Source organism: Capsicum annuum, chromosome 9, assembly GCF_002878395.1.
Source record: "Capsicum annuum cultivar UCD-10X-F1 chromosome 9, UCD10Xv1.1, whole genome shotgun sequence".
In the NCBI taxonomy this organism is placed as follows: domain Eukaryota; kingdom Viridiplantae; phylum Streptophyta; class Magnoliopsida; order Solanales; family Solanaceae; genus Capsicum; species Capsicum annuum.
In genome coordinates, this window is record NC_061119.1 from 184,336,912 (window position 1) to 184,364,726 (window position 27,815).

The following is a 27,815-nucleotide window of genomic DNA, read 5'->3' on the forward strand; positions in this document are numbered from 1 at the left end:
CTGTAGTTACAAGCCCTACTATTTCTATGAAAATAACTGTTGAACAACACAGGAGAGATGAGGAGAGGGATCAAGATATGGCCTATCTAAAGACTCAGATGGACCTGCTCACCAAGCACTTATTATCGGGGAAGACAGAGAAAGTAAAGGCTGTGATTTCTCAGGACCAACTTGATGTGGAGCCTAGAGAAGAGGCTACTTATGTTAATAATCAGGGGGTTTCCAAGGCAATAGCTACAAAAATCAAGGTCAGAACATTTATGAAAAGCCTGGTTACAGAGATAGGGAGTAGGGAAACTGGAGAAGCAGCAATGATAGGAGTGGAATATATGTTCCTCCTGAAAACTTGGAAGCTATAGTAACTAGCTTGGGGAAGATATCTATGGAGGATATGATTAAAAACTGTTGAAGGGATTTGAGGCTACCAACTCAGGGGTACTTACTATGAAGAGTGAATTTTCTACTCTAAATTAGTTGGTTAGTTCACACTCAACTTCTATCAAGCAGTTGGAGCAGCAAATGAGCCAACCTTTTGCAACATGGAACCAGGGAATAAGTGGAAATCTACTTAGTGAAATAGTTTAGAGTCAACAGACTGATGGCTCATGTCTGGAGATTACCACTAGGAGTGGTAAGATCTTATCTGGCCCTTCTGTAGGCAAGTCTATGAATAATGAGGTAGTTATGGATAAACCAAAAGAAAATAACCTAGTAGAGTCTGAAAAGCTGAATAGCTTTGCTGATGCGTCAGAGAAGGGGAAGGAGAAAGAAGAGGAAGTGGTGTTGAAAGCCATCCCAAGACCACCACCTCCCTTTACTCAACAATTAAGGAAGAAGGTCGATAATGCAAAATTCAGCAAGTTCATGGCAATGCTCAAGCAATTGATAATAAATGTTTCTTTGATTGAGGCACTTGAGCAAATGCCAGGATATGCAAAATTCATGAAGGACCTTGTTACCAAGAAACAAGAAGTGAGTTATGAATTAGAGGTAGATCTCTACCTTTACAGTGCTATTTCTACAAGGACCTTAATGCAGAAGAGACCGGATCCAGGTGCAGTCACTATTCCCTACACAATTGGAACTATGGAATTCACTAAAGAATTATGTGATTTGGGAGAAAGAGTTAATTTGATCCCATTGACTATTTATAAAAAGTTGGGTCTGGGGATTCCCACACATACCAACATGAGACTGGTAATGTCGGACAGGTCATTAAAGAGACCTGTTGGCATTCTGTATGATGTGTTGGTAAAGGTTTCAAATTTCATATTCCCTACAGACTTTGTCATTATGGACTGCGAGGTGGACTTCGAGGTGTCCATCATCTTGGGTCGACCTTTTCTTGCAACCGAAAGTGTGTTGATCAATTTAAGAGAAAATGAGCTCTTATTCAGGGTAAACAATGAAGTGGTATGGTTTGATGTGGGCAAATCAATGAAATAGTATGAGGAAATAAGTGTGTTCTCAACAGTTGATGTGTATTTTGAGGACGAACAGGATGTGCCCATAACTGAATAACTTCTTATTGAACCTTTGGTCGCGGTCATGATGAACTATGAAAGTGAAGGCATTGAGGAGTATGAAGAGATAATTTATGGCTTGACTGGCATGGGGTCATATCCTTATGCTCCTAAAAAGCTGGACCTTGACCCTTCTAATCGACCAACGCCACTAGCTAAGCCATCTATTAAAGAACCTCCAGTGTTGGAGTTGAAGGAGCTTCCTGGACACTTATGCTATATGTTTTTGGGTAAAGAAAACACGCTACCTATTATTATTACAGCTGATTTGGAAGAACAACAGGTAAATGCACTTATTTTAGTACTTCAGAAGCATAAGAGAGCAATCGGATGGACCATTACAGATATTATTGGTATTCCCCCTGGCATCTGCACGCATAAAATTCAACTTGAGGAAGAGTGCATTCCAACCATAGAGCATCAGCGACGTCTTAACCCACCAATACAAGAGGTGGTTAATAAGGAGATTATTAAGTAGTTGGATGTAGGAGTGGTTTACCCTATTTTTGACAGTACGTGGGTGAGCCCAGTTCAATATGTACCCAAAAAAGGGGGTATAATGGTGGTTGTTAATGAAAATAATGAGTTGATTACACTCAGGCTAGTAACTGGGTGGAGATTTTGCATGGACTACCGCAAGTTAAACTCTTGGACTCTGAAAGACCACTTCCCAATGCCCTTTATGGATCAAATACTTAATCGATTAGCCGGTAGGGGGTGGTATTGCTTCTTGGATGGTTATTCTGAATATAACCAAATCTGTATTGCTTCTGAAGATTAGAAGAAGACAACATTCACATGCCCATATGGCACTTTTGCATTTAAAAGGATGCCATTTAGGCTACGCAATGCACCTGCCACTTTTCAATGGTGCATGATGTCCATCTTCTCTGATATGGTGGAAGACACCATAGAGATATTCATGGATGATTTCTCTGTGGTGGGTGATTCATTTGAAATGTGTCTGGAGAATCTGAATGTGGCCTTACAAAGATGTGTTGAATTTAACCTAGTTCTTAACTGGGAAAAATGCCATTTCATGGTAATGGAGGGAATCGTTCTTGGCAATAAAATTTCCAAAAAAAGGATTGAAGTTGATCGAGCAAAGGTAGAAGTTAATGAGAAAATACTGCCTCCCATTTCAGTGAAAAAAGTGCGTAGTTTTCTTGGTTATGCAGGCTTTTATTGGAGATTCATAAAAGATTTCTCAAAGGTTGCAAATCAACTTTGCAAGCTTCTGGAGAAGAAAGTGAAATTTTTCTTCAATGACGAGTGCTTGAAGGTATTTAAGTGCCTTAAAAAGAAGCTGATTGAGGCTCCTTTTGTTATTGCTCCCAACTAGGCAAAACCATTTGAGATAATGTGTGATGCAAGCGGTGTTGCCTTGGGAGCTGTATTAGGACAAAATAAGGATAAACTATTTTATCCGATATATTACGCCAGCAAAGCACTAAATGGAGCATAAAAAAAATTACACCATCACTGAACAAGAACTCCTAGCTGTGGTGTATGCTTTCGAGAAGTTCAGAGCTTATCTGCTTGGGACCAAAGTGGTGGTCCACACTGACCATGCTACCTTGAGGTATTTGATGACTAAGAAGGATGCAAAACTAAGGCTTATTAGATGGGTGTTGCTGCTGTAAGAATTTGATTTCAAAGTCAAAGATAGGAAAGTTTGTGAAAACCAGGTTGTGGATCATTTATATAAAATGGAAGGTGAACAGGAAGCTAGTGATGAAACAAAGATAAATGATGCATTTCCTGATGAGGAGATCCTGGCAACTATTTTGGAAACATTGTCCTAGTACGCGAATTATGCAAACTACGTTGTGAGTGAGGTCATCCCAGAAAATCTTTCTTTCCACCAAAGGAAGAAATTCTTGCATAATGTAACACACTACTTCTGGGATGAGCCTTATCTTTATCGGCGATATCCAGACAATATCATACGGAGATGCATACCAGAAGTAGACATATTGTGCATACTGGAAGCATTTCATGCTTCCCCAGTTGGGGGTCGCCACGCGGGTGACCAAATAGCCAAGAAGGTGTTGCAGAGTGGCTATTATTGGCAAACATTGTTTAATGACGCCCATGAGTTTATACAGAAATGTGACCAATGTCAGAGGCAGGGTTCAATCTCTAAAAGACATGAGATACCCATGACTAAAATACTTGAAGTGGAATTATTTGATGTCTGAAGCATTGACTTTATGGGTACGTTTGTAAGCTCGTACGGGATGAAGTATATTCTGGTTGCTGTTAACTATGTCTCTAAGTGGGTTGAAGTTGTGGCTTTGGCTGACAATGAATGAAAGAGGGTTGTGGCTTTTGTCAAAAAGAATATCTTCTCTCGCTTTGGAGTACCACGTACTATCATAAACAATGAGGGATCTCACTTTTGCAACCAATTATTTAAGCAGCTTTGGCAAAATATGGAGTGAAACAACACAGAGTGGCTACTCTATACCATCCACAAACCAGTGGACAAGTGGAGGTGTCGAATCATGAAGTTAAAGCCATCCTAGCCAAAATGGTGAATGCTAGCCGAAAGGACTAGTCTTAAAAACTTGATGATGCCTTGTGGGCATACCAGACTACTTTCAAGACACCCATTGGCGTGTCACCATTTCAGTTGGTCTATGGAAAAGCTTGTCACCTGCCAATAGAGCTGGAACACAAGGAGTTATAGGCGCTCAAAAGGTTGAATTTGAATTGGAAGGAAGCAGTAGAGATAAGACTAGGGCAACTGAATGAGATGGATGAATTCCGTCTCAGGGCATATGAACGAGCATATATGTATAAAGAAAATATGAAAATTACCATAATTAGAGAATAGAGAAATGAGAATTCAAAAAAGGGGACTTGGTGCTTTTGTTTAATTCCAGACTCAAATTGCTCCTAGGGAAGCTGAAATCTAAGTGGTCAGGACCTTTTAAGTTTAGTCAAGTCCCCTCATTTGGAGTAGTGGAACTCGAAAACGAAGATGGCAGCACTTTCAAGGTAAATGGGCAACGGGTCAAGCTTTAAATTGGCCCAAAAAAATCAGTGACAGCATCACCATTATCTGTCTCGATAAAGTCTGAGGTAATCAAGATACCTGAGTCGTGCCACGACGTTAAATCAGGTGCTACATGAGAGGCAACCCATGATCTCCGAAAGTGACCCAGTCCATGTATACTCTAACTCTTAGTTTAGTTTTGCTTTAATTTTAAGTTGAGGGTGAAGGGTAGTCTGTTGTTGTAACATAGTTTGTGGTAACAAGGAGAAATACAAGCACAAAAGGCAGTGACATTCTTGCTCGACGTTTGAACATCCTTCCAATGTCTTGTTTGATAAACTGTATGGATTATATTTACTTATGACCATTGTGAATCTTATTGTGGCATTAGTTATAGCCATTTGATCATCATTACTGAACAATTATATGAACTAGATAAGTGGTGGCCTGTAATATACTTATGTGCCAGGTGTGTATGAGCTATTACTTGTTTTCCTCTGTATGCTTAAGCCAAAACTTGCCTGTTTGGTCTTGCCATGGTCTTAGGATAAGAGTTAGGATAGGATCATAGTCCGCCGTCGATTAACCCACTTTTAGCCTAAATATCCTTCCCTGTATGCATAACACCCCTTGATCCCTGTTTAGAGCCTAAATTGACCATTTCTTTTGTATGACACCTTTCACCTTCCCATTTATACCACAATAAACCTAGTTATCCCTGGCCTTCCTTGGACATTGAGCACCTTGATCCAGGAAAACTGCCTAAGTTGAGAGTAGCTATTATAGGGGTGCATGGTGTAAGAGGAGTGTGAAGAAGTGTGGAATAAAAGAGAAAGAATAAAAGCTGGGTGATAAAAAAAAAAGAAAAAAAGAGAAGGGGGCAGCACCCAACTTGAATATGGATGATCAAGAGAAGAAAAAAAAGAAAGAGGATAGTAAGTGAGCCCCAAGAAAGTAGGCATCTAAGGAATATGGCTGAAGGGGAATGAATCAGGTCAGATAAGCTTGGTCAGTTTGCTGATGATCTCAGTATTTTTAGCCTTTTCTCTGGCAAGATCCTCTTCAAGATTCTATATCTAAGCCTCAACAATATAGAAGTCTCTAACTTCATCAAATTCAGCTAAAGCATCAGCCAACTCATTTCTTACCCATTGTAATGGGGTATCTACATGTCGCATGGAAATAGGTAGAGCGGCATGGTTTAATCTACCAATGATGTCCTTTGTATTTTTAAGTGACCAAACCTGAATAGACACATCAAAAGCCTCAAAAAGAGACCCCAACAAAAACTCATATGCAAGTGCATATGCCTTTTTGTCATCTTTTAAGAGTATCCTTTGCATATGTTTGATGATAAGGCTAGGAAGATTTATCTTGACCTTTGTGTCAAGCAACTCCTTTATAGTGAGATCAAGATAGATAGCCTCAATTCTCCTCTCCTTTTTAGGAATGAGAATTTTGTGCACTATATTAAAGTAGAGCTGATGAAGAGGAGACATCTCCCTCTTCAAAACATGTCTATGTTGAGCTAACTTGGGATTTCCTAAAAATTTCCTAGTAATGTCCAAAGAAGAGGCCAATTTGTCTAGAGGAGGCCATATAAACTTCATGTAGTGATCCCATCCCCCAAGAGGAATGCCAAGAATGTGGGCAACATCCTCCGCACTTAAACTCAATGGAATACTACGAACAATTATAGTGAAAAGATTTCCCTTAGCAGATCCATTCGTGTAAAACTCATAGACTTCAAGAAAGCCAAATTTATGTTGAGTCTCTCCTTGAAGTAATAAGGAGGACAAACCTTGAAATTAAAGCCTATTTAATAGAATTTCCATCTCAAGACCCCCATACCCAGTGATAACATATCAATGAATGAATTGAATCTTTCGGAAATGTAAAACATGATCCAAGTGAGAATCCACAATTTTAGAAGTGTGAATATCAGTGTGGGAATGAAAATTAAGCTCATCCTTAGGAGAGGAGACTTAGCATACTCAGTAGCTTCGAAATCAGAGGAAGGCACAGGTTGTGGAACTATATTCTTATATGTGAATTTTGAATAAGATTTGGATGAGGAACTAGACAAAGGAAGTTTATTGGGAGCATATTTTCTTGAGGAGAAAGTGGATGGAGTAGATTTGGGAGGGTTAAATATAAAAGTCTTGGGAATAGATCATTTATAAGTTCTTCCTTTTCGGACACTACAAAGAAGGAGGCCTGAATCAGAGGGAGGAATCAGTGAAGGAGAGAAAGAAAATTTCTTCTTTTTTCTTGCTTGAAGATCAGCTTCAGGTGATGCTTCTTCTTGTCTTTTGTGATTTTTGGTGTGAGAAATATGAATGGGTGTAGGGTTTTGTGAATCCTCTATAACTTGTTTAGAATCTTAAATGGGAATATAATCCCCAGATAATTTGACAAGACGAGAACAAGTTCTTCTCAGAGTAATAATTTTTTAACTGGTTTTTGAAATTGAAGATGAGGAATTTTCAGTTTCAAGTGGAAATATCTGCAATGAAATAACATTCTAGACAGTGTCAGAAGGGTTAAACTTTTAGAAATAAGCTTCTTGGTCAAAGGATTGGAACATGGGTTTAAAATTGTACCAAGCCCTAAAATCAGATAGCTTAATGGGAATAGAAGGGGAGATTTGTGGAACTGGTGCAAAATCAGGATGTATGATAAGATAGGTGATATGAGTAGATAGCTTGATAAATTCGGTATTAGAGAGTAAAGAGGTTTTTAGTGAAGCCATTGATATGAACTTAAAAACTCTTTTTAAGAATGGACCAGGTAAGAGTAGTATGTAGAGAAAGATGGATGATCTTAGATAGTGGATGAATGAAATTTTATAATCCAATAGATGAATTAAATTTTGAATAGAAAATGAGAAGATGAAGCGTGCAAGTATAATTGGTTTTTTAGGTGTATTTAAGTGGGAAAGGGAGATGTGACCATTGACAAGGCGGCAACAACTTTTCAGAGAAAAGAAACTTTTAAGATTTTGGCTGTTACAAGTTTTCCTTCTCTTTTGATTTTGAAATTGAAAGAACCATATATGTGTAGATGTTCCATAATACTTGCTTAATAAGTGACTGAAGTAAATCATACCTTGCCATCTCCGTGATTTCCAATGACTTAGCTTCCTCTCTGCCTACATAACTAAAAACCACTACTTAATTAAATCATCATCATACTGGGATTGGGATACACAATTAGATGTGCTGGAATGATAAGAATAGGTGAAATATTTAGGAGTAGGATAAATGTTCTAGCCAATCATTGAGGGTGGTATATGCAATCTTAATCATCCCTAATATTAACCTACCTCCCTCAAGTGTTTCTCTGCTTAGAGCCTTAATAAACTCATTAGTAATTTGATCTTTAATCAAAACGTGATAGATACAAGACCTTTTTCAACATTATGTCCAAAAAAATGGTCTCAAGTAGTACAAATTCTTTGTAGATTTAAAGACACTTGTATTACCATAGAGGATAGGAACACAACTTATACTAACATACTAAGCCTCAGTATTGGATAGAGCTACTGAGTTTTGTTCTTCAGTGGACTAGCTGATTAGACAAGATCCCTTAAGGTGAATGATTCCTTCAATGCTTTTACCCATCTATAGAATAATCTACATAAACAACATCATAGTATCAAGTCGAAGGTTTACTCCCTTCAAGACTCTTTTCACATTATTTGTAGAGTGTTATGTTGTTGAATTAGTTTCTTTACTTGTTCCCCCTATCACTATACCTTTAGTATGCACAATGAAAAGGTGGTACAACTTGCTTTTCTTACTCTCTTAATTTCTTGTCCTCATTTGTAATGAAAGAGGATTTCCCCTGCTTCTCCCTTACGCGATCACTACAGATCTAACCATGCTTCAAAGGTTTTTGTTCTAATTCACCCAATATTTTCAACTCTAGTAATGGTGCCCCCTTTTTTTGACATCTCCAAAAGATCCATTCTCCCTTTCAAATACGGTGAGTGAAATCAACTTTATTTGTTTCCAGTCTTAGTCCTTGAGCAAGCTCTATCCATGTATTAAGTTTGTTTTCCTCCTTTCACTCTCTACTGAAAAATAGATTAGTTGTTAACTTTAGGAACCCAAGTAAGTTTGGGTCCTTTCTTATGAGTAAAAGGGTGATTCAGATTCTCCTGGCCCATCGAGATAACAGGTTGTGTGACCTGTTTCTTTGATTAGTTTTTCTTTTCATCCTATTTGTCTGTACTATCAAGAGGTCAGATTTATTTGCCATATTTGTGCTCTTGTCTCTTCTTTTAGCAGCAAATGGACATTTAGTAGTTGGATGTCCATGATTACTACAAATCTATAATATATTAAAAGTATGAATACCCTTAGAAAAGTGACTTGAACTTTTTGCACTTCATTAAAAGACTCCACAATAGACAAAACTGTCATTTATCATATTACTAAATTATTATTTAATTATTTTGTAATATTTTAGGTGTCCCATTAAAATTTGGTTGTTAATCTTTCCTTATTTAAACATAATTAAAAATACTATTAATTTTCAAGGTTATTAATCTTTCCTTGTTTAAACATCATTAAAAATATTATTACTTTACATTTGAGGAACTAATAATAAATTAATCTTTTATGTAAAAAGACATAACCAAATACTAATAGTTTTATTGATTAAGATGAAACACTTATTATGTCAAATTATATCTTTTAAATAGATACAACATTTATTTTAACTCAATTGCTATTTTTTTATAATTTTTTTCTTTATATATAATTATACTTATCAACACGAGACACACGTGTAAAGCACGTACACTTGACTAGTATACCATAAATCCTTAGTAACATTAGAGCTTTTGAAAAAACCCAATCCAGCCCTATCACTATAAGTTTTTCCACCGAGTTGATGAACAATTCTTAAGGAATTTGTCCATCTGTTTGCCCTTTCAAGATCAAGTTTTAGTTTTGATACTTTCTGGCTTAATCTATTCACCTTTTCCTTTTCATTACTATATTCTTGTTTGGATTTGGTCAATTTAAGGTCAGTATTTTCTTGTTCATCATTTTTTCCCTTTTTTAGAAAGAGTTAGTTTCAAGATTTTAAATTTTAAAATCAGGTTTGAAGAATCAAGTTGAATAACCTGTTCCTTAAGAGTGCAATTTTCCTTTTCAAATGTGTTCTTACGGGCTTCTAGATCAATAAAGTCAAACTTGAGACTTACAAAGTTGTTGAATAACTCATCCTTATCAGAATTTAATTCCTGAAAACCATCAATTAAAGTACTCATTGAGGAAACGAGTTTCTTTTTAGAAATAAATGTAATTTTTCTTAAAGCTCAAGAATACTTACCTTAGAAGTACCATCTTCCTCTTCTAAGTCTAAATCTCCAATGTGCATAAGTGCAGTTTCAATACTATCATCATCATTTGATTTATCTAAATCAGATCCCCAAGTAGCCACCATAGCATATTCTTTCTTCTCTCTTTTCTTAGCCTTTTCTCTTAATTCTTTCTCAGCTCTTTCCTTTCTCCATTCAATTTCCCAAACAGGACAATCATGGCTTTATGATCAGTTTTACCACACTTATAACACCAGTGGGATTGTCATTGGAATGTCTTTTGCTACCTATTCCATTCTTCTTTTTAAAGACTTTGCTGAATTTTTTTGTTATAAAAGCCACCTGATCTTCAGTCAGTTCCGCTTCCCCATCACTGTCAGAAGCCTTTAGGGCTAAATTTTTCTCAGGGGCTGCCTTTTCATTCCTGGCTTTATCAATTTACATCTCATAAGTCTTTAGATTACCTACTAATTCATCCAAAAGTCATACAAGCTAGATCCTTTTCCACCCTAATCGCAGTAACCTTGACATCCCATTTAGATTTTGGCAAGACCCTCAATACTTTCTCTATTTGTTCCTCAGTAGTGATGACTTTTCCCAAAAGAGGTCAATTCATTTGTTAAAGCAGTGAGTCTTGACATCATTTGATGAAGGGATTCATTGTCCTTCATCTTAAAATCTTCATATTCAGAAGAGAAACTCTGAATTTCCTCACTCATGCCTTCATGTTCATCTCCAAGGCATCCCAAATTTGTTTGGCAGTGGTACAAGTAGACACTCTGTTGTACTCAATTGGACCTAGTCCACACACTAAGATGTTCTTTGCCCTTGCATTTTTCTTTAGTGCCACCAAGTCATCAACAGTAAATTCACTTCTTACCTTTTTAACTTGTTCTCCATCTTCCAACTTCATTGGGACAGTTGGACCATCAGTAATCCTATCCCACAATTCATAGTCTTCTCCTTGAATGAGCATTTCCATTCTAACTTTCCACCAAGAGAATTGAGTACCATCAAAAGAAGAGGCCTAGTAGTGGATTGTCCTTCACCATGACCAGTAGAAGGTGCGGAAATCATCATAGTGATCTTTTCTTAGGTGTAACCTTATGTAAGATTACCCTACTCTGATACCACTTGATATAGTACTATCCCTACTGGTTAATTGTTTTAGCCTAACAGTTACCTATCGATGGAACAAGTTGGCTAACATGTTCCTATGTAGCTAAAACATTAAGTAATTGCACAGTGATGTTTATGTGAAAAACACCCGGCTCAAAGAGGTGTAAAAAACCATGACTTATACCCTCTACAGGATTTAACCCCAACTCCACTAAAATAATTGATCCTCAACAAACGACAAATTACAAGACTCTTGTAAACTAGGAATTAAACTGTAACTCCTAATTCAACAAAAACACAAACCTACCCAAGGTAAGTGTTCCCAAGTCTTTGAGTTCTCAAACTTGAAGACAAAGCTCCTAACTCAGTTTATGCTTGACTGAGACTAGAAAATAATACAACTCGAGAACCAACCTAATACATAAATTCTAAGACTCCTTAACTCTAAGTAATAGGAACAGGTTCAACTCAGCAGCTTCAAGCTTTGGAACTTCACGCAATTTGTCGGTATGCTTCTTTCTTTCTAAATGTGTGAGTAACGAAGTGAGTTACTCCCTCGATATATAATGAACCTCCAAAGAGTCCTTCGCTGTGTGCTATCTTTTGCCGCCCTTTTGACTCTTCAACTTAACAGACTTCTTTGTTAAGTTGAAGTCCTTCTTCAAGTGAAACTCCTTGCTTTGGTAGAACTCCTTTTGCAACTTGATCTCCTTGTTTGATCTCCTTATAAATTAAGTATTGTATTTAATTACTACTTCTTTATCACGCGTGATCCATCAAGAACGCAAGAGGGTATATCCGTTCCTATCCTCTTTCCCTAGTGACTGTCTTTATGTGATTGGACAGAGTAACATGTTTTATTTATATGTTAATTATCAAAACTTCATTGATCTAATATTCATTCAGTCATCATGTCTGTAACATGTTTTATTTATATGTTAATCATCAAAACTTTATTGATCTAATATTCATTCAGTCATCGTGTCTGCTTGCATCAGTGAACCGAATCATGTATTTTGCTCTGCATATCAGTGGACCACTTTAACTAACATGTTTCACATTTCCATGGCAATCACCAAAACCATCCCAAAACTTTCCATGTAAAGTAGAAAGTTCCTCTAAAGGTTAAATTATTAATGTTTTTGCGGAAAAGCATCTGGAGGAGGTAGGAGCAAAGGTGGAACAGAAATTGCAGGAGATGACCCTAGCATTTTCTTCCAAAACCTTGGAGGATCTTGTAGAGTAGAACCTGATGGTGAAATGTTTTCTAGAAAGCAAGCAGGAAATGTATCAATTAGATTAAATTGCAATTCCTCGAGCTGATCTAAATAGCGAAAATCATAGAGGTCCTTGCGACTATAAAAGTCTTCTCCGACGCCACAAATTTGCAACTTCTTTAAATTGGGAAATAGTCTATAGGCAGAACCAGTACAATAACGAGGATTCCATCCAGAGAGACATTGCAAATTTTCAGAACCAAACTATTCTCTGTAGGCTCATAATACTGCAAGTAATTCCAGTCCAAATGGAGGTACCTCAGTTGCGGCATTGCCAAAATTTCCAAAGGTAATGTGAAAGGATATTTCCGGTTACTAAAGGAATATGGAAAATAAAGTGTAAAATTTTGCAGATAACACAGGCTTGATATCAATGGAGGAATGTCTATTATTGATGAGCAAACCTCTACTTCGGATCCTAGATATTTCTCTAAGCGAGGATAAACACATAAAGCTAGGTATCTCAAGTGAATTAAATGAAGTATTCCAATGGGAAAAGTTGGACAGCTAATAGAAGAAAGATCTAGTACTCTTACTAGCTTGAAAGGCAACTCCGGAACGGAGCATTGGAATTGACCAAACAAGATGATGGAATGAGCCTCATAGTTACGGCACCTAGACAATTCTTCCTCATTATGGATACCGGTCCTACCACGACTCTTAAAGAAACACTGCATGAATTGTGCATATGGATGTTGATCACTCTTTTCTCTGACAATACTAACAAAATTCAGGTTTCGAGCTTCCTTCAAGCACCGCTCACGGGTCACGTCATGCATTCCATAACTCTCAATTTTTCCATCAAACCTCAAACGCTGGATGGAAATTAAACTTCTACCTATAAGTTCTTTTAGACATGTTTTCGCCACCTCTTATATGCTTTTCATCTCTTCTACCTTCAAAAATCCAGCTTACCTGTGCTAGCATATTCACCAACTTCCACATTCCGAGTAGTCAAGAGTATTCGGCTTCCATTATCACAGTCTGGGAAACATAGTTTTATATCATCCCAAGCTCCTGTAGTCCATATATCATCAATGACTACCAAGTATTTCCTGCCTTTTAGAAGCTTTTGTAGTCGGTCCTCTAGTTCCCCATCTTATTGGTGCTCAAGATAATCATTAGTCTTTGCACTTATATAAGAAAGAAGACCCATGACTACACTTCTTACGCAATACTTGTGTGAAACGGTAACTTTTGAACGAATATCAAATCGAGATATAGTGAATGGATCATTGTAAATTTTGGTAGCCAAAGTTGTCTTACCGATGCCCCCCATATCAACAATTGTGACAACTTCTAGTTCCATTCCTCCTCGAGCAAGTCGATCCTGCATGATCTCAAACGTGTTTTCATGGCCAACCATCACGTTCTCGGACTCGAAGGCATGTTGAGATGCACTGGGGAGAGTCAAAGTTTGTTCTTTAAGATGCTGGATGTTGTTGAGTCTGTTCTTCACTGCCATCCACTTCTTCATCTTTGAATCAGTCCATCCTACAACTTGTTTCACGAGGGAATAAAGTTTCCAAAAAGCTCTTCTTCGTTTTTTTTGCATCTTTGGCCAAAAAAAACTTTCCTTGATTCCAAGTCAACCACATCGTCCGCTCTGTATGCTAGCTACGCAATTTGTGTTTCCTAGCTTGTCAATGCGTTGAACTCACCTGTTATATAGCAGAGCTTCTCCAGAATTGCTCTCATGGATTCTATCTCCTCATAGAACACTTGCAAGGAAAGTCCGGTAACTTGCATTGATTGTTGTATGGTACTCATAAGAGAAGTAATAGCAGCATACACCATATGACACTCTTTCTCTCCTATTTTCTCACATGTATTTGATCAGAGTAGGGAATTTCTGCACAAAGAAGAAGGCAGAATATCTCTCAGTATGACAATGGACGAATTTCCACAAGTTCTATAATTTCTCAATGTAAGAAACAGAAAGTCAGAAGGGCTTTCTCAATTTAGGAATTCATCTTATGGCATTACATTTATTGAAAGCTACTCCCTTTTTAAAACTCTTTTTTTATTTTGTCTCTGGCATTGATTTTTCTTTTCTTTTTATTTAATTACTGGAAGTAAACTGAAGTCTCTATTTCAACAAATTAAATTAAAGCCATCTTCTTTGACTGCTTCTCAAAGTTGGCAGTAGATTTGCGCTATTTTCATTCGTTCATTGTCCTATGTTCTGCTCAGAAATCAGCACAAATGCTTGTCCCATTTTAGAAGTGGAATTTACAGAGTGATAAATCAGTGACATGATCAGTGATGTGTTGCAACGAAAGATGTTGAAAGTACAGTGAATAAGAATAAAGGTATCAAAATATAACTCTCATGTAACCAAGGGGACTAGACCATATACACACATTGAATCAGTATAAAAATATTGTGTCTTGTTTACTTACTGCCATTACTTTATTTTAATTTCTAGACTTTCTTGAATCCGAAAACTTTACAAGCTGTGAGCATTGATTAAATTGTATGAGTTCTTAGTCATGTCCTTCAGTTTGACTAACGCCCCTGCAACCTTCATGGATCTTATGAATAGGGTGTTCCATCAGTTTTTAGATTTGTTCATCATAGTGTTCATTGAAGATAATCTGATCTATTCTAAAAGTGAGGAAGACCATGCCAATCACCTCTAATTATCCTTCAGACCTTTAAGGATCATTAGTTATATGCTAAGTTCTCCAAATGTGAATTTTGGCTGAATGCTATTGCCTTCTTGGAGCATATTGTATCTAGTGACGGGATTAGAGTGGATCCCCAAAAGATTGAGGCAGTGAGAAAATGGCCCAAACCTATGACTCCAACCGATATTTGGATCTTCTTAGGTTTGGCGGGTTATTACAGAAGGTTTGTAGAGAGTTTTTCTTCCATAGCTACTTGCTCACTAAATTGACTCAGAAAAAGATGAGGTTTGTGTAGTCTGAATTGTGTGAAAATAGTTTTGAGAAGTTGAAAGACAAGCTGACTATTGCTCCTATTTTGACTCTTCCTGAAGGTGTAGATAGTTTTGTGGTATACTGTGATGCGTCCCATGTGGGACTTAGTTGTGTATTGATGCAACATGGTAAGGTAGTAGCTTATGCATCTAGGCAGTTAAAGGTGCATGAGCGAAATTACCCCACTCAAGACTTGGAGTTAGCAGTCATGGTGTTTGCACTTAGGATCTGGAGGCATTATCTCTATGGAGTGCATGTTGATATTTGTACTGACCACAAAAGTTTGCAGTATGTTTTCTCACAGAAAGAATTGAACCTCAGGCAGAGGCATTGGATGGAGCTTTTGAAAGACTATGATATGAGCCTACATTACCATCCGGGCAAGGCAAATGTTATAGCCAACGCTCTCAGCAAGTTGTCAATGGGAAGCTTTTCTCATATTAAAGAGGGGAAGAGAGAGATGGTAGAGGATATTCTCCTCCTTGCAAATCTGGGAATGTGACTCTTAGATTCTAAAAATGGAGGGGTGATTATTTATGAGATAGCTAAGTCATCCCTTTGTGCTGAAGTTAAAGAGAAGCAGGTTAAAGATCCCATCTTGATGCAAATCAAGAAAGATGTGGGTCAACAAAAGGTAATGTCATTTGAAATTGGTGGTGATGGTATTCTGAGATATCAGGGTAAGTTGTGCATCCTAAATGTTGATGGACTGCGGGAAAGAATCCTTGATGAAGCACACACTTCGAGGTATGTTGTTCACCCGGGCTCTACTAAGATGTACCATAATCTGAAAACTTTGTATTGGTGGAATAACATGAAACGTGATGTAGCTGATTTTATTTCCAAGTGTTTGAACTATCAGCAAGTGAAGGTAGAACATTTGAGGCCAGGAGGTACTTCCCAAGAGATAGCTCTGCCTTTATAGAAGTGGGAGATGATAAATATGGATTTCATTACAGGACTTCCGAAGTCCCAAAACCAGTATCATTCTAGATGGGTAATTGTAGATAGGCTGACCAAGTCAGCGCACTTTTTGCCTGTCAGGACTAACTATTCAGGAGAGGATTATGCTAAGCTATTCATCGCAGAAATAGTTTATTTGCATGGGGCACCTACGTCCATTATATCTGACCGAGGTACGTAGTTTTCTTCTCAGTTTTGGAGATCTTTTCAGAGAGGTTTAGGTACCCAAGTGAACCTAAGTACTGTTTTTCACCCCCAAACGGATAGGTAAGCGGAACGCACCATCCATACCCTTGAGGATATATTGAGGGCTTGTGTAATTGATTTTAAAGGTAGTTGGGTGGATCACTTGCCATTGATAGTGTTCGCGTATAATAACAGTTTCCATTCCAGTATGAAGATGGAGCCATTCGAGGCATTGTATGAGAGAAGATATAGGTCACCAATAGGGTGGTAAGAAGTGGATGAGATGCAGATTTTTGGGCCTGATCTTGTTTATCAGGCAATGGAAGATGTGAAGCTTATTAGAGAATGACTTATAATAGCTCAGAGTCGTCAGAAATCCTACACCGATGTTAGGATAAGAGAGTTAGAGTTTGAGGTCTGAGATTGGGTATTTCTGAAGGTTTCTCTCATGAAGGGAGTGATACGATTCAGAAAGAAAGGTAAATTGAGTCCTCACTATATAGGACCATATCAGATTTTAAGAAGAATAGGTGGTGTTGCGTATGAGTTAGAATTTCCTGCTAGTTTGAATTCTGTCCATCCAGTATTTCACATATCCATGTTGATGAAATACATTGGAGACCATTCCTTGGTGTTGCCTGCAGAAGAGATCAAGGTGACAGCCTCCTTATCATATAAAGAGGAACCTATTTCAATCCTAGATCGTCAGATCTGAAAGTTGAGAAGTAAAGAAATAGTTTCAATTAAGGTGTTGTGGAGAAATCAGAAGGTTGAAAAAGCCACTTGAAAATCAAAAGACGACATAAGAACAAGATACTCACACCTTTTTAACCCAGTAGATGGCAGAGTTGAAGGTAAAACCCTTACCTAAATCTTTCTATCCTTTAGTATGCTTGGAATTATGCTTGTCTGTGTTCCACAGCATCATTTGGGGATGAATGATCCCAAGGGGAGATATTGTAACACCCCAATATCTTCTTAGCTAAGTTCTGTCCATAGAAAGTCTAAGCATTAGTTTCTAGAATGATCTAAATTATTTTTCATGTGGAATTTCCTAGATTTCAACCTTTCATTACGTAGATGACTAAATTAGCTTTCCAACGATATAAGATTCGTCCAAAACGGACCCTCGGTGAAGAAGTTATGAATAATTTAAAGTTCCAGTCATAAACATCGTTATTTTGGGGTCTAGCGAATCGTGAAGAGGGTCAAATTGATAATCGCCAAATTCCAGTGGGGCTCCACGATGGTGGTGCATTGCGGAAGCACCCAATTTCCCACTCATCAAATTCCAGTGTACCACCGCGATTGTGGTGCATCACTGTGGTACCCGAAATTGGATTTTTAAGTTCAAATTTCCAGTTTCGTTCAGGAGTTATTAAGGGTAAATTTGATTTTTCTCTAGCCTTTAAAACCATCCAAACAAAGGATTTAGGGTATGTTTGAGCAACTTAACCCTATTTTCATTAAAATCATCAAGAATCCTCTCTAGGGTTTCAAACAAGATTCAACCGTGGGTTTTCAAAATTGATTGAAGATTCGAAATCCCCAGATCATAGGCTTCAAGAAGAACCCGCTAATTTCGTAAATAGAGATACCTGGGGTTATCCTAAAGTTCATGGGCATGTTTTCAAAAAGGAACTTACGCAAGACTTTAAATTTATACAAGTACATCTATGTTATTACAAATGGGGGTTTTCAATTGATACAAATAACATGTTTTGATATATGATTTTGAAAGAACTATTGAGATATCATGGGGTTGTTTGTTTGAATGTATTTAAATGGTTGAATTATGAATATGTGACCTGAAATTTCAAAAGGGTGCGATGTACATGAGTTGTGAATTTTCTAAATTCCCCATGATAATGTTTATGCGCCATATTATGCTAATGTTAAAACCATTGAGAGCATGAGTTTTGAAATTGATTTGACATTACTCATAAATGATTAAACTTCTTGAATAATTACATGTTGAGAACCATAGTGTATGTGTTTTAATGGTATGAAAGTCATACATATGTGCATGTGGTAAATGGTATGAGAAGTTGGAAAGTTGATGTGAGATTGATGACTTGTAAGTTGGGTATGACAATACCCTGCAGAGTATGACATGTGATTGATTAAAATGAGTTTAATGCATTGATCTTGTGAGATAGGTGGTTACCCAAAGAAAGCACGAGTCAAATGACTCTACGCTAGAAATTGTGTTTGTTGACTCAGCTATTGTGTGATCTTGTGTGCCTGACATTATGTCATCCTAAATTGGGACTATGGTTAGGAGCCCTGCTTTGTGATCTTGTGCACTACCATACTTGATTGGGTCGAGACACCCTGCTGTGTGATCTTGTGTGTCTTTCCCTCACTTATACTCTAATCTCGGCGTCAACCAAGATTTGAGAGTTGGTGAAAATGTGAAATTGTAGGGTGTACCACCTAGCTCAAATGTGTTGCATTTTTGTTGAAAAATCATTATACTAAGCCCATGTCTTTTCGAAATCATTTTACAATAATGTGCTTTATATCAACTCTCATTTATTTTATATCTCTACTTTGTTTTGGATTAGTCTGCGTACCAGTAATTTGTATTGACCCCCTTCCCTCCCAGGTTTGGAGGCACAGTCTAGGGGTTCAGAAAATTGATAGATTCTTCATATAGTTTTGCAGAGACAAGTGACGAGCCTTCTATATCTTGGAAGGCCTGATGTCTGGCAGTTTATTTATCATTTAATAGTTTTGGGTCTACTGGGGGCGTTGTCCCAGTTTTTAGACAGTTGTTTATTTTAGTCATGTAGTAGAGATTTTGCAGATGTTTTTCAGATGCCGATAGATGTTGTGGGACATTATTTCCCATTATTGATTCCATTGGACTCATGACCATGTTTCCGTAGTATTGTGAATCTTCTGCATTTCTTTTATCATATAAATTATGTGCATGATTACCAGATAGATAGGGGTGTTTCAGGCCTTTAAGGTTCGGAATGTTCGTCATGACCAGGGCCTCGGTTCAGGTCGTGACAATAATTAATTGACATAAGATTATAATTGAGAAGTTAGGTTGGAAAGTGATAATTTTTATCTTTAATTCATGAGTTAAGGTGTGAGATATTAAGATTTAGCTCCAATCTTAAAAGTTAGGAATATTGATACTCGATAGCGAATAGTATAATGATATCGATAATTAATATTTTTCAATAGATTGAGGCTATTGATGGTCATTTGCTTTGTGTTCTACGTGTTGCAAGGTTGTGGAAAGCTTGTTGTTAGCGAGGTAAGTGAGACTTTAAGCTTTTGAGTGCTTGTTTTCAAATTTGTTTCAAAATTGTGGTTTGTTTGCCTAATCCATTTGTTGGGACGGGCTTGTACTTGGCAGAATCGGTGGTCTTCAAGGCCAATCACATATACTTTATATTCAAGAATAATAAAATTCCTTTTATAAATATTATGTGATGTGATACGTTTGTGTGCTATGAGATTGGGGAATTGTGTATGCTTCCTTGTGTATTGTGTATGTTTCTTGGTTTTAATGGAGCACCGTGTATCCTTCCCTTGAGCATTGTGTATGCTTCTTGATTTGATATGGGGCATTGTGTATGCTTTCCTGAGTATTGTGTATACTCTTGATATATTTGGCGCATTGTGTATGTTGCGCGGAACTCCTGGTGTTGGTTAATTATTTTAGTTATAAATTATGATAAGTACTTGGTATAAATTGTATTGAGATATGCAATTCCTGATGAATGATTGTTGGGTCTCGTTTATCGTCCTATTATGATATCTGTGTGTAATAATTTTACATTTTTGGTGTTGTAATATTTTCTAATAAAGTAGCGAGTTGGGGATCTTACTAGGCTATATTTTATATATAGCTCACTCTTTACTTCTATGTCTGCAGGTACTATAGCAGAAGGTGAAACTAGTGGATGATGGCTCGTTCATAATGATTCTATTGCTGAGGTGAGCCTTCACATTATTCATGGAGGCTTTCATTTCAACTTTAGCGCTTTAGATTATATTTCTTTTTATTGGGTTTGCATGCCAAAAAGTTGAACGCATGTAACTCTATTTTAGATGCTCCATGGTCTTAGTGTGAGATTTGGGCTAGAAAATTGATTCCAAGCGATTGTTGAATTTAAGTTTGACTATGGATTTTTTTTGTTAAATTATTATTCGTTATTTATTGATGCACTGGAGTTGCACACACCGTATCATAGTGCTTATTAGCTGGTGAAGTGTAAGGAAGAGTGATTCTCCTAATGGGTAGTGATAGCGGGTGCCATTCATACCTAGGTACTAATTTGGGATGTGACAAAATTGGTATCAGAGTCTAGGCTTTAGGTCCTGAGTCATGGAATAGTGTTTAGTAGATTCTTATTCAAGGGTATGTAGGCGTCCATACTTATGAACTTGAGGCTACGGAACATCTAGGAAGTTTTTCCTTTTTTCATTCATTATTCGTGCATGAGTTGAATTTATTCTAATCTCTAAATATTATTTCGCAGATGGTTAATAGACGTGGTTCTTTCTCTGATAGTCGATTTAATGCACATGCTGAATGTGGTGCTGGACATGGTTCCACTCATGGTGGTGATCAAGTTGGGTTTCATTTATCTGGGCCTCAAATTATGACGTAGAACAGTCCTCAGCCTGGAGTTAGGAGTGAGGGTCATCCCCCAAGTTGTGGCTCTGAAGCGAGTATATAATCATGTGATCGCGATACTCCAGCTGCAGTACCAGTTGTTGTACTTACTATTGCATTGTTTCCATACATTGTGGTAAGAATCTTGAATGTACTTGAGGTATTGGTGCATAATCAGGGTCGAGCTCCAGCTGCTCAGGCTACTTCACAAACACAGGTACAAGTTCAGTTGAATATTGCAACTTCTCAGGCACCTCAACCAGTTGATTATTTGCTTGCAGCTGTCGAGCAACCTAAGGATCTTAAGAATTTCATGAATCTTAAGCCACCGGAGTTTGATGTTATACCATCTTCTATTGAGCCTCAAAAGTTTATAGATAGTTGTGAGAAGATACTGACTACCTTGGGATTGAAGGAGAATCGTGGTGTAGAATTTACCATTTTTCTGTTCTCAGGGTCTCTTGATGCATAGTGGACTTTTATTTTGAGGGACAAACAAGCAGGGATACCACCGATCACTTGGACAGAGTTTCCAGCCAAGTTTATGGATAAATTTATTCCATTAAGCAAATAAGATGACATGAGGTGCCACTTTAATGAGCTACGACAGGGATTTATGACAGTTACTGAGTACGAAGCTAAGTTCACTGAGTTGTACAGGTGTGTTCCATCTTTGGTTACAGATTAGAGGGAGAAACTAAGATAATTTGTGGATGAACTTGAGTTGTGGTCCTATGATACAGGATATGTGTAATGGATCCTATACTAATGTGGTTGACACCACTCTCCATTCTGAGTCCTATTATGAGAAGAAAAGGATTAATCGATAAAACAAGAAGGCACGTAACTTAGGTGAATTTAGTGGGCTCAAACTGGAGGTAGTGGTAGTTTTTATTATAGGCAGTCCAAGCCTACGCAGACAGATTTTGTAGGGCAGTCTTCGAGAAATAGTTATTCAGCTAGACAGGGTGAACAACAGATGCAGAGGTAGGATAACAATTCCTATCAATCAAGTCAATATCCGTGGTGTTTCAATTATGATAGAAATCATAGTGGTCGTTGTTACAGAACAAATAGGGCTTGTTATGGTCTAACTACTACTCAGGTGCAAGGAAATGTTGCATGTGCACAAGCCCAAGCTCAGTTAGCTAGAGTCGCTCTGTAGGGTGCTAAGGTTGCTTAGACAGGTGGTGGACCATCGAGATTCTTTGCTATGGCTAGACAGGATAGCAAGACATCTAATGCGGTAGTCACAGGTATTATATTGTTAATTCTCATGATGGATATTCTCTTATTGACTTTTGTGCTACGGATTCATTTGTTACTCCATCTTTTGCTTTATTCTTAAAGAGAAGAATTGAGACTCTTATTGTGTCATATATGGTCATGACCCTAGTGGGGAACATTTTATCAGTGGATAGAATTTATAGAGATTGTATCACATATGTTTAGCGCAGATACACTATAGTTGATCTACTTGTGTTGCCTATGTTTGCCTTTGATGTAATTATGTGTATGGATTGGTTGACATTATATTATGCTTTGATTAATTGTTATGCTAAGCTTATACATTTCTATTTTCCTGGAAGAAACCTCCCCCCCCCCCTTAAATGTGGGAAGGTATGACTCTTGTGACTCAATAAAAGATAATATTTTATGTAAGGGAACGTTGAATGGCTGATCATGGGTGTTTGAATTTTATTGCTATTGTCCATGATGCATGGGTTAAGAATGTTACTATTAGCAGTTTTTCTATTGTTTGAGAATTTGTTGGTGTGTTTCTAGATTTATTTTTTGAGCTACCTAGGTTGTTCATAGTTCATCTTATTTTTCACTTGTTCTTGCGAGTTATATTCCTCACTTATTTGACGTTTCTTATATGATTGTCACGCTCGAGGACGAACGCTATTTTAAGTGAGGGAGAATGTAATAACCCAGGCTTTTAATAAGGGGTAAATGGGTAATTTAGCCTATATTATTAGTATTTATTACTAGAATTAAAGTGAGCAAGACAAAACACAAAAGCCTCTCCTTTATTCTTGTGAATGCACGTTCTGATTAAGGAGTAAAAGGTAGGGTAAATGTTTTTTTTTTTTCAGTTTTCAGAAGAAGCAATACCTTTAGAGGAGTAGAGAAGAAAAGAATTATGGTAATTAATCTCTTTACTCTTGAAAGGGAACGAGCCAGCGATGTAGAATAACATTAGTGAGCAATAGAACCATCATACTTATAAGGTATGAGTCTTTTTCGTAATTCTTTAACGTGGAAATTGTGCACACAATTAGTATTTGAGAAGATTGGTTTTAATGATATTAAAGGAGCCGAATAGAAACCATTGATTAGGTACTGATTGAAGAGAAAAGGAAAACATTATGATGATATGATGATTGAGCAATGAGTAGAGAGAGAAAAGGGAACATATTCCTTGTAGGACTTCTGATTGTGTTTGGATACTAATTGATTTTAAACATTTTAACTTCATGCACATGAAAGAAAGATAAGAGTACTTACTGCAAATATGCAGTATTACTAGCGTTTTGGATGTACAGTAGAGAGTGTCTTAAATATTTATGGCTAAGGAGATCAAGTGGTTAGATAATTAATTCACGATATAAGATTATAATTGAGAAGTTAGGTTGAAAAGTGATAATTTTTATCTTTAATTCATGAGTTAAGGTGTGAGATATTAAGATTTAGCTCTAATATTAAAAGTTAAGAATATTGAGACTTGATTGCGAATAACATAATGATACCGATAATTAATATTTTTCTATAGATTGAGGCTATTGGTGGTCATTTGGTTGGTGTTCTACGTGTTGCAAGGTTGTGGAAAGTTTGTTGTTAGCGAGTTAAATGAGACTTTAAGTTTTGAGTGCTTTTTTTAAAAATTTGTTTCAAAATTGTGTTTTGTTGTCCCGGTCCATGTGTTAGGACGAGCGTGTGCTTGGCAAAATCGGTGGTCTCCAAGGCCAATCGCATGTACTTTATGTTCAAGAATATTAAAATTTCTTTTATAAATATTTTGTGATATGATGCGTTTGTGTGCTATGATATTAGAACATTGTGTATGCTTCTTTGAGTATTGTGAATGTTTCTTGATTTTGACGGAGCATTGTGTATCTTTCCTTTGCACATTGTGGATGCTTCTTAATTTGATATGGGGTATTGTACATGCTTCCCTGAGTATTATGTATACTGTTGATATATTTAGCGCATTGTGTATGCTGCCCGAAACTCCTGGCGTTGGTTTATTACTTTAATTATAAATTATGATAAGTACTTGGTATAAATTGTATTGAGATATGTAGTTTCTGATGAATGATTGTTGGGTCTCGTTGATTGTCCTACTATGATATAATCTCCGTGTGTAATAATTTTACTATCTTGGTATTGTTGTATTTTCTAATACTTGTTCCAGGAGTACTTAAACTAGCGAGTCGGGGATCTTATTGGGCAATATTTTATATATAGCTCACTTCTTACTTGCATGTCTACAGGTACTATCATGGAAGGTGAAACTAGTGGGTGATGGCTCGCTCATAATGATTCTATTGCTAAGGTGAGCCTTCGTATTGTTCGTGGAGGCTTTCGTTTCAGATTTAGCTCTTTAGATTATATTTCTTTTCATTGAGTTTGCATGCCCAAAAGTTGAACTCATGTAACTCTATTTTAGATGCTCCATGGTCTTACTGTGAGATTTGGGCTAGAGAATTGGTTCTCAAGCAATTGTTGAATTTAAGTTTGATTATGGATTTTTCTTTTTTGTTGAATTATTATTCGCTATTTATTGATGCGTTGGAGTTGCACATACCATATCATAATGCTTATTAATTGGTGAAGTGTAAGGAAGAGGGGTTCTCCCGACGAATAGTGATAGCGGGTGTCAGTCACACCTAGGTACTATTTTGGGACGTGACAATCAACTTTAGCTAATGGTAGTCGCAAAACTTCTACTCTTATGGAACATGCCTGCTCTTGAAAGTATGGCTAAAAGAGCAGCAAACAGTTGACCTCTGAATTATTTTTTCTTTCAGAGAACTATCTATTTTCCGGATCATCTCACGATCATGAATTTTCTTTATACTACGAACAAAAAAATGATGAAAACGAAATGCTAAAATTCCCAGAAATGCAGAAACGGAGAATTATAACAAGCATTGCTATGGAGGTATAAAAACTTTACCTATTGCTAAACGTGGTTGAACAAGAGAAATATTTCAAGTTTTTGTTTTTATAATGGCCAATGGTGAACGATTATAAACTCGTGAATAATGGAACCACCCCTCTATCCTTCCCGGCTTACATACTGTAAAATACAGAGACAGTGGGTCCCTCTTCATATATTATTCCAAGAATTGGAGTTTTTTATTGTGTTCAAGCAAATCTATAAGGAAACAAAATCCGTAAATCCAAAATATCTCTATCTATGATTGTGCTATGTGCTATATGAAAATGTATGTCTATGTACATCCTGTTACAAATACTGAAGCTTTTGTGTACGGCAGGATTCAAATTTGTGACCTCAGCTAACCCACACATTACACATTACGCTTTTATCACCAGACCAAATTGTTGGAGTTAAGTATTGGTGTAAATGAGAAATTGAGGGATATCCAACTTTTTTTTCAAGATTATCAAGTTAGACTTGGGGGAAATCTTGTTTGATTGTAATACTTTGACTAACATTTCTAGATAATTCATTCTCGAGTCGGGTAACAACCACTTTACCTAAAGTCAGCGTACACTCTATTCTCCTTAGAACCCATTTAAGGAATCACACTAGGTATGTCGCTGTTTGTTGTAATTCTACAGCAGCCAGAACAAGAAAGGCGCAAAATACAAGATTTTATACACTACCAAATCTGTAGAAATTCCTCAAAGAAGAGTGTCACTCACTTCCAGAGGAATAGATTTCCACTACATTCTACTATTTGATAGAGAAATCAAGAAAAATAGCCAGAAGATCCATACTCTCATCATAAAGGGAGAACATTTATTACATACGTGAAATCCATAAAACAAAACAAAAAATAAGTAAAAAGTCCAACAATAGACATGTACATGTCTTTTTTTTCGTTCGATATATGATACTCATATTGAAGCCCGACTGAACCTAAACTCTTGACAAAAAGTAAGCACTCCCTAACAAAGAGGACTCTTGTTTTTGCTCATTCCAATCCAAATTTCTTCCTGAGTTGGAGGACAAACTCACAAACTTTCTGAGGATCAGGAAGTGCCTTAGACACACTATCCCTTTCCAAACACCTTTTCACCCATGAAATCAATTTGGGACATTCTGATTCTACATTAAATTTCCCAAATGTTTCATAGGCAAGAAACCAACTATAGTAACCAATCAAAGATACATCAAGAAATCCAAAACTGTCTCCTCCAAAATATGGTTTGTCACCAAGTACTCCTTCTAGCAATTTAAGTCCACCTAAAAAGTCTTTGATTGCTTGTTTTTGCTCTTCTCCTTTTGATGCCCATGTCTTTCTTGCGTATTCATGTTCCTGCATTATTTTACACTTAAAGAGTTACATGACTAATTTATCCGTATTTATTCTTTGATCTCTGATAAATGTTTACTTTATTACTGTTAAAGGAAAAGTTGTAAAATAAATGGTCGGTTCTTTTTTAATTTTCTAAAATGAAATATCTTTCGAAATAATTATATTTGACAAATATGACAAGTAAATGGAAATGAAGGGTAAGCACATTTCTATAACGAAAACATGAACGGTCTCCTGTGTTATGATAGGTGAATAACTTGTGAATAAAATAGTCTTTCGGGGAGGAAATAATCTCTTACGCACACGTTACAACGATCTCCTATGGTGTTATTTACTCATCTCCTATGAAAAGAATCAAGGGTGGAGCTAGCGCTTTCCTTATAGGTTCAAATCATTTATTTGTATTAAAAGGCTTTGAACATATAAAAATTAGAATTTTAAAAATCAATAACTTAAGCTTCAAAAAAAAAATCATATTATTACTAATATAACGTTTGTAATGGACTATAAAATCAAATCTCTCCCTCGACTGCTGATAAAATTAAAGCAAAAAGAGAAAAACGAAGTTGTTTACATTTTTTGACTTACAGTATTGTCCATGTAATCAGACCAGAACCAAGCTTGAGCTTTCTCATAAGGATCAGAAGGAATAAGCACAGGACCAGTTCCTTTCCAAACATCATCTACATATTGAACTATAACAAGTGATTCACAAATTGATTTTCCATTGTGAATTAATACTGGAATTTTCTTATGAATAGGATTCATTTGTAAAAGCAAAGGACTCTTATTCTTCAAATCTTCTTCTTTGTACTCATATTTCACACCTTTTTCCGCAAGTGCAATTCTTGCCCTCATGCCATACATACTGCACCAAAAATCTAATAGAGTCACTTCTTCTGCCATTTTATGAGCAAAAATATATGAAGCTCAAGAACAAATATTGAATACTAGAAATTTACTCTTTGGTAGTGTTATTGATGAGCATTGACTATTGGTATGAGGCCCTATATAAAGAGTTTAGGTAATTACAGTCACTTGTAAACAATTTTTACACCATCAGTAATATTTTCTGGTTGTATCAAATAACATATTTTTCAAATTTTTGAATAGTATATCTTAAGAAGGCTACTTGTAGATATTATTTGAATGACCTGATAGTATAAAAATTATTTAGCACTGATCATGTAAAATATAGTCATATAACGTTGAGTCTCGCATCAGAATGTAGATTTTATAACCCTTTATATGGTATTTGGCAATATTTACTTTGTGAGCCGATTTTTGAAATTGTGCGAAGTTCAACAATTTTATCATGTG

General features: G+C 36.6%; 3 protein-coding genes and 1 pseudogene across 3 annotated transcripts; 1 reads left to right on the forward strand and 3 right to left on the reverse strand.

Moving 5' to 3' along the window:
* Positions 1–942: 942 nt before the first annotated feature.
* Positions 943–1,446, forward strand: LOC124887154. Its single transcript, XM_047396342.1, has one exon. It carries the CDS (start codon positions 943–945, stop codon positions 1,444–1,446), a length of 504 nt encoding a protein of 167 aa, XP_047252298.1.
* Positions 1,447–12,004: 10,558 nt separating this feature from the next.
* On the reverse strand, positions 12,005–13,163 carry LOC124887155 (annotated as a pseudogene).
* Positions 13,164–13,337: 174 nt separating this feature from the next.
* LOC107854745 (putative late blight resistance protein homolog R1B-23) lies at positions 13,338–14,221 on the reverse strand. Its single transcript, XM_047397114.1, has one exon. The coding sequence runs from the start codon at positions 13,805–13,807 to the stop codon at positions 13,352–13,354; it is 456 nt and encodes a 151-aa protein (XP_047253070.1). The 5' UTR covers positions 13,808–14,221; the 3' UTR covers positions 13,338–13,351.
* Positions 14,222–25,955: 11,734 nt separating this feature from the next.
* LOC107854764 (probable glutathione S-transferase) lies at positions 25,956–27,543 on the reverse strand. Its single transcript, XM_016699762.2, has 2 exons — positions 27,084–27,543; positions 25,956–26,495 (listed from the first exon to the last, which is right to left on the reverse strand). The coding sequence occupies exons 1-2, from the start codon at positions 27,399–27,401 to the stop codon at positions 26,151–26,153; spliced, it is 663 nt and encodes a 220-aa protein (XP_016555248.1). The 5' UTR covers positions 27,402–27,543; the 3' UTR covers positions 25,956–26,150.
* Positions 27,544–27,815: the final 272 nt, after the last annotated feature.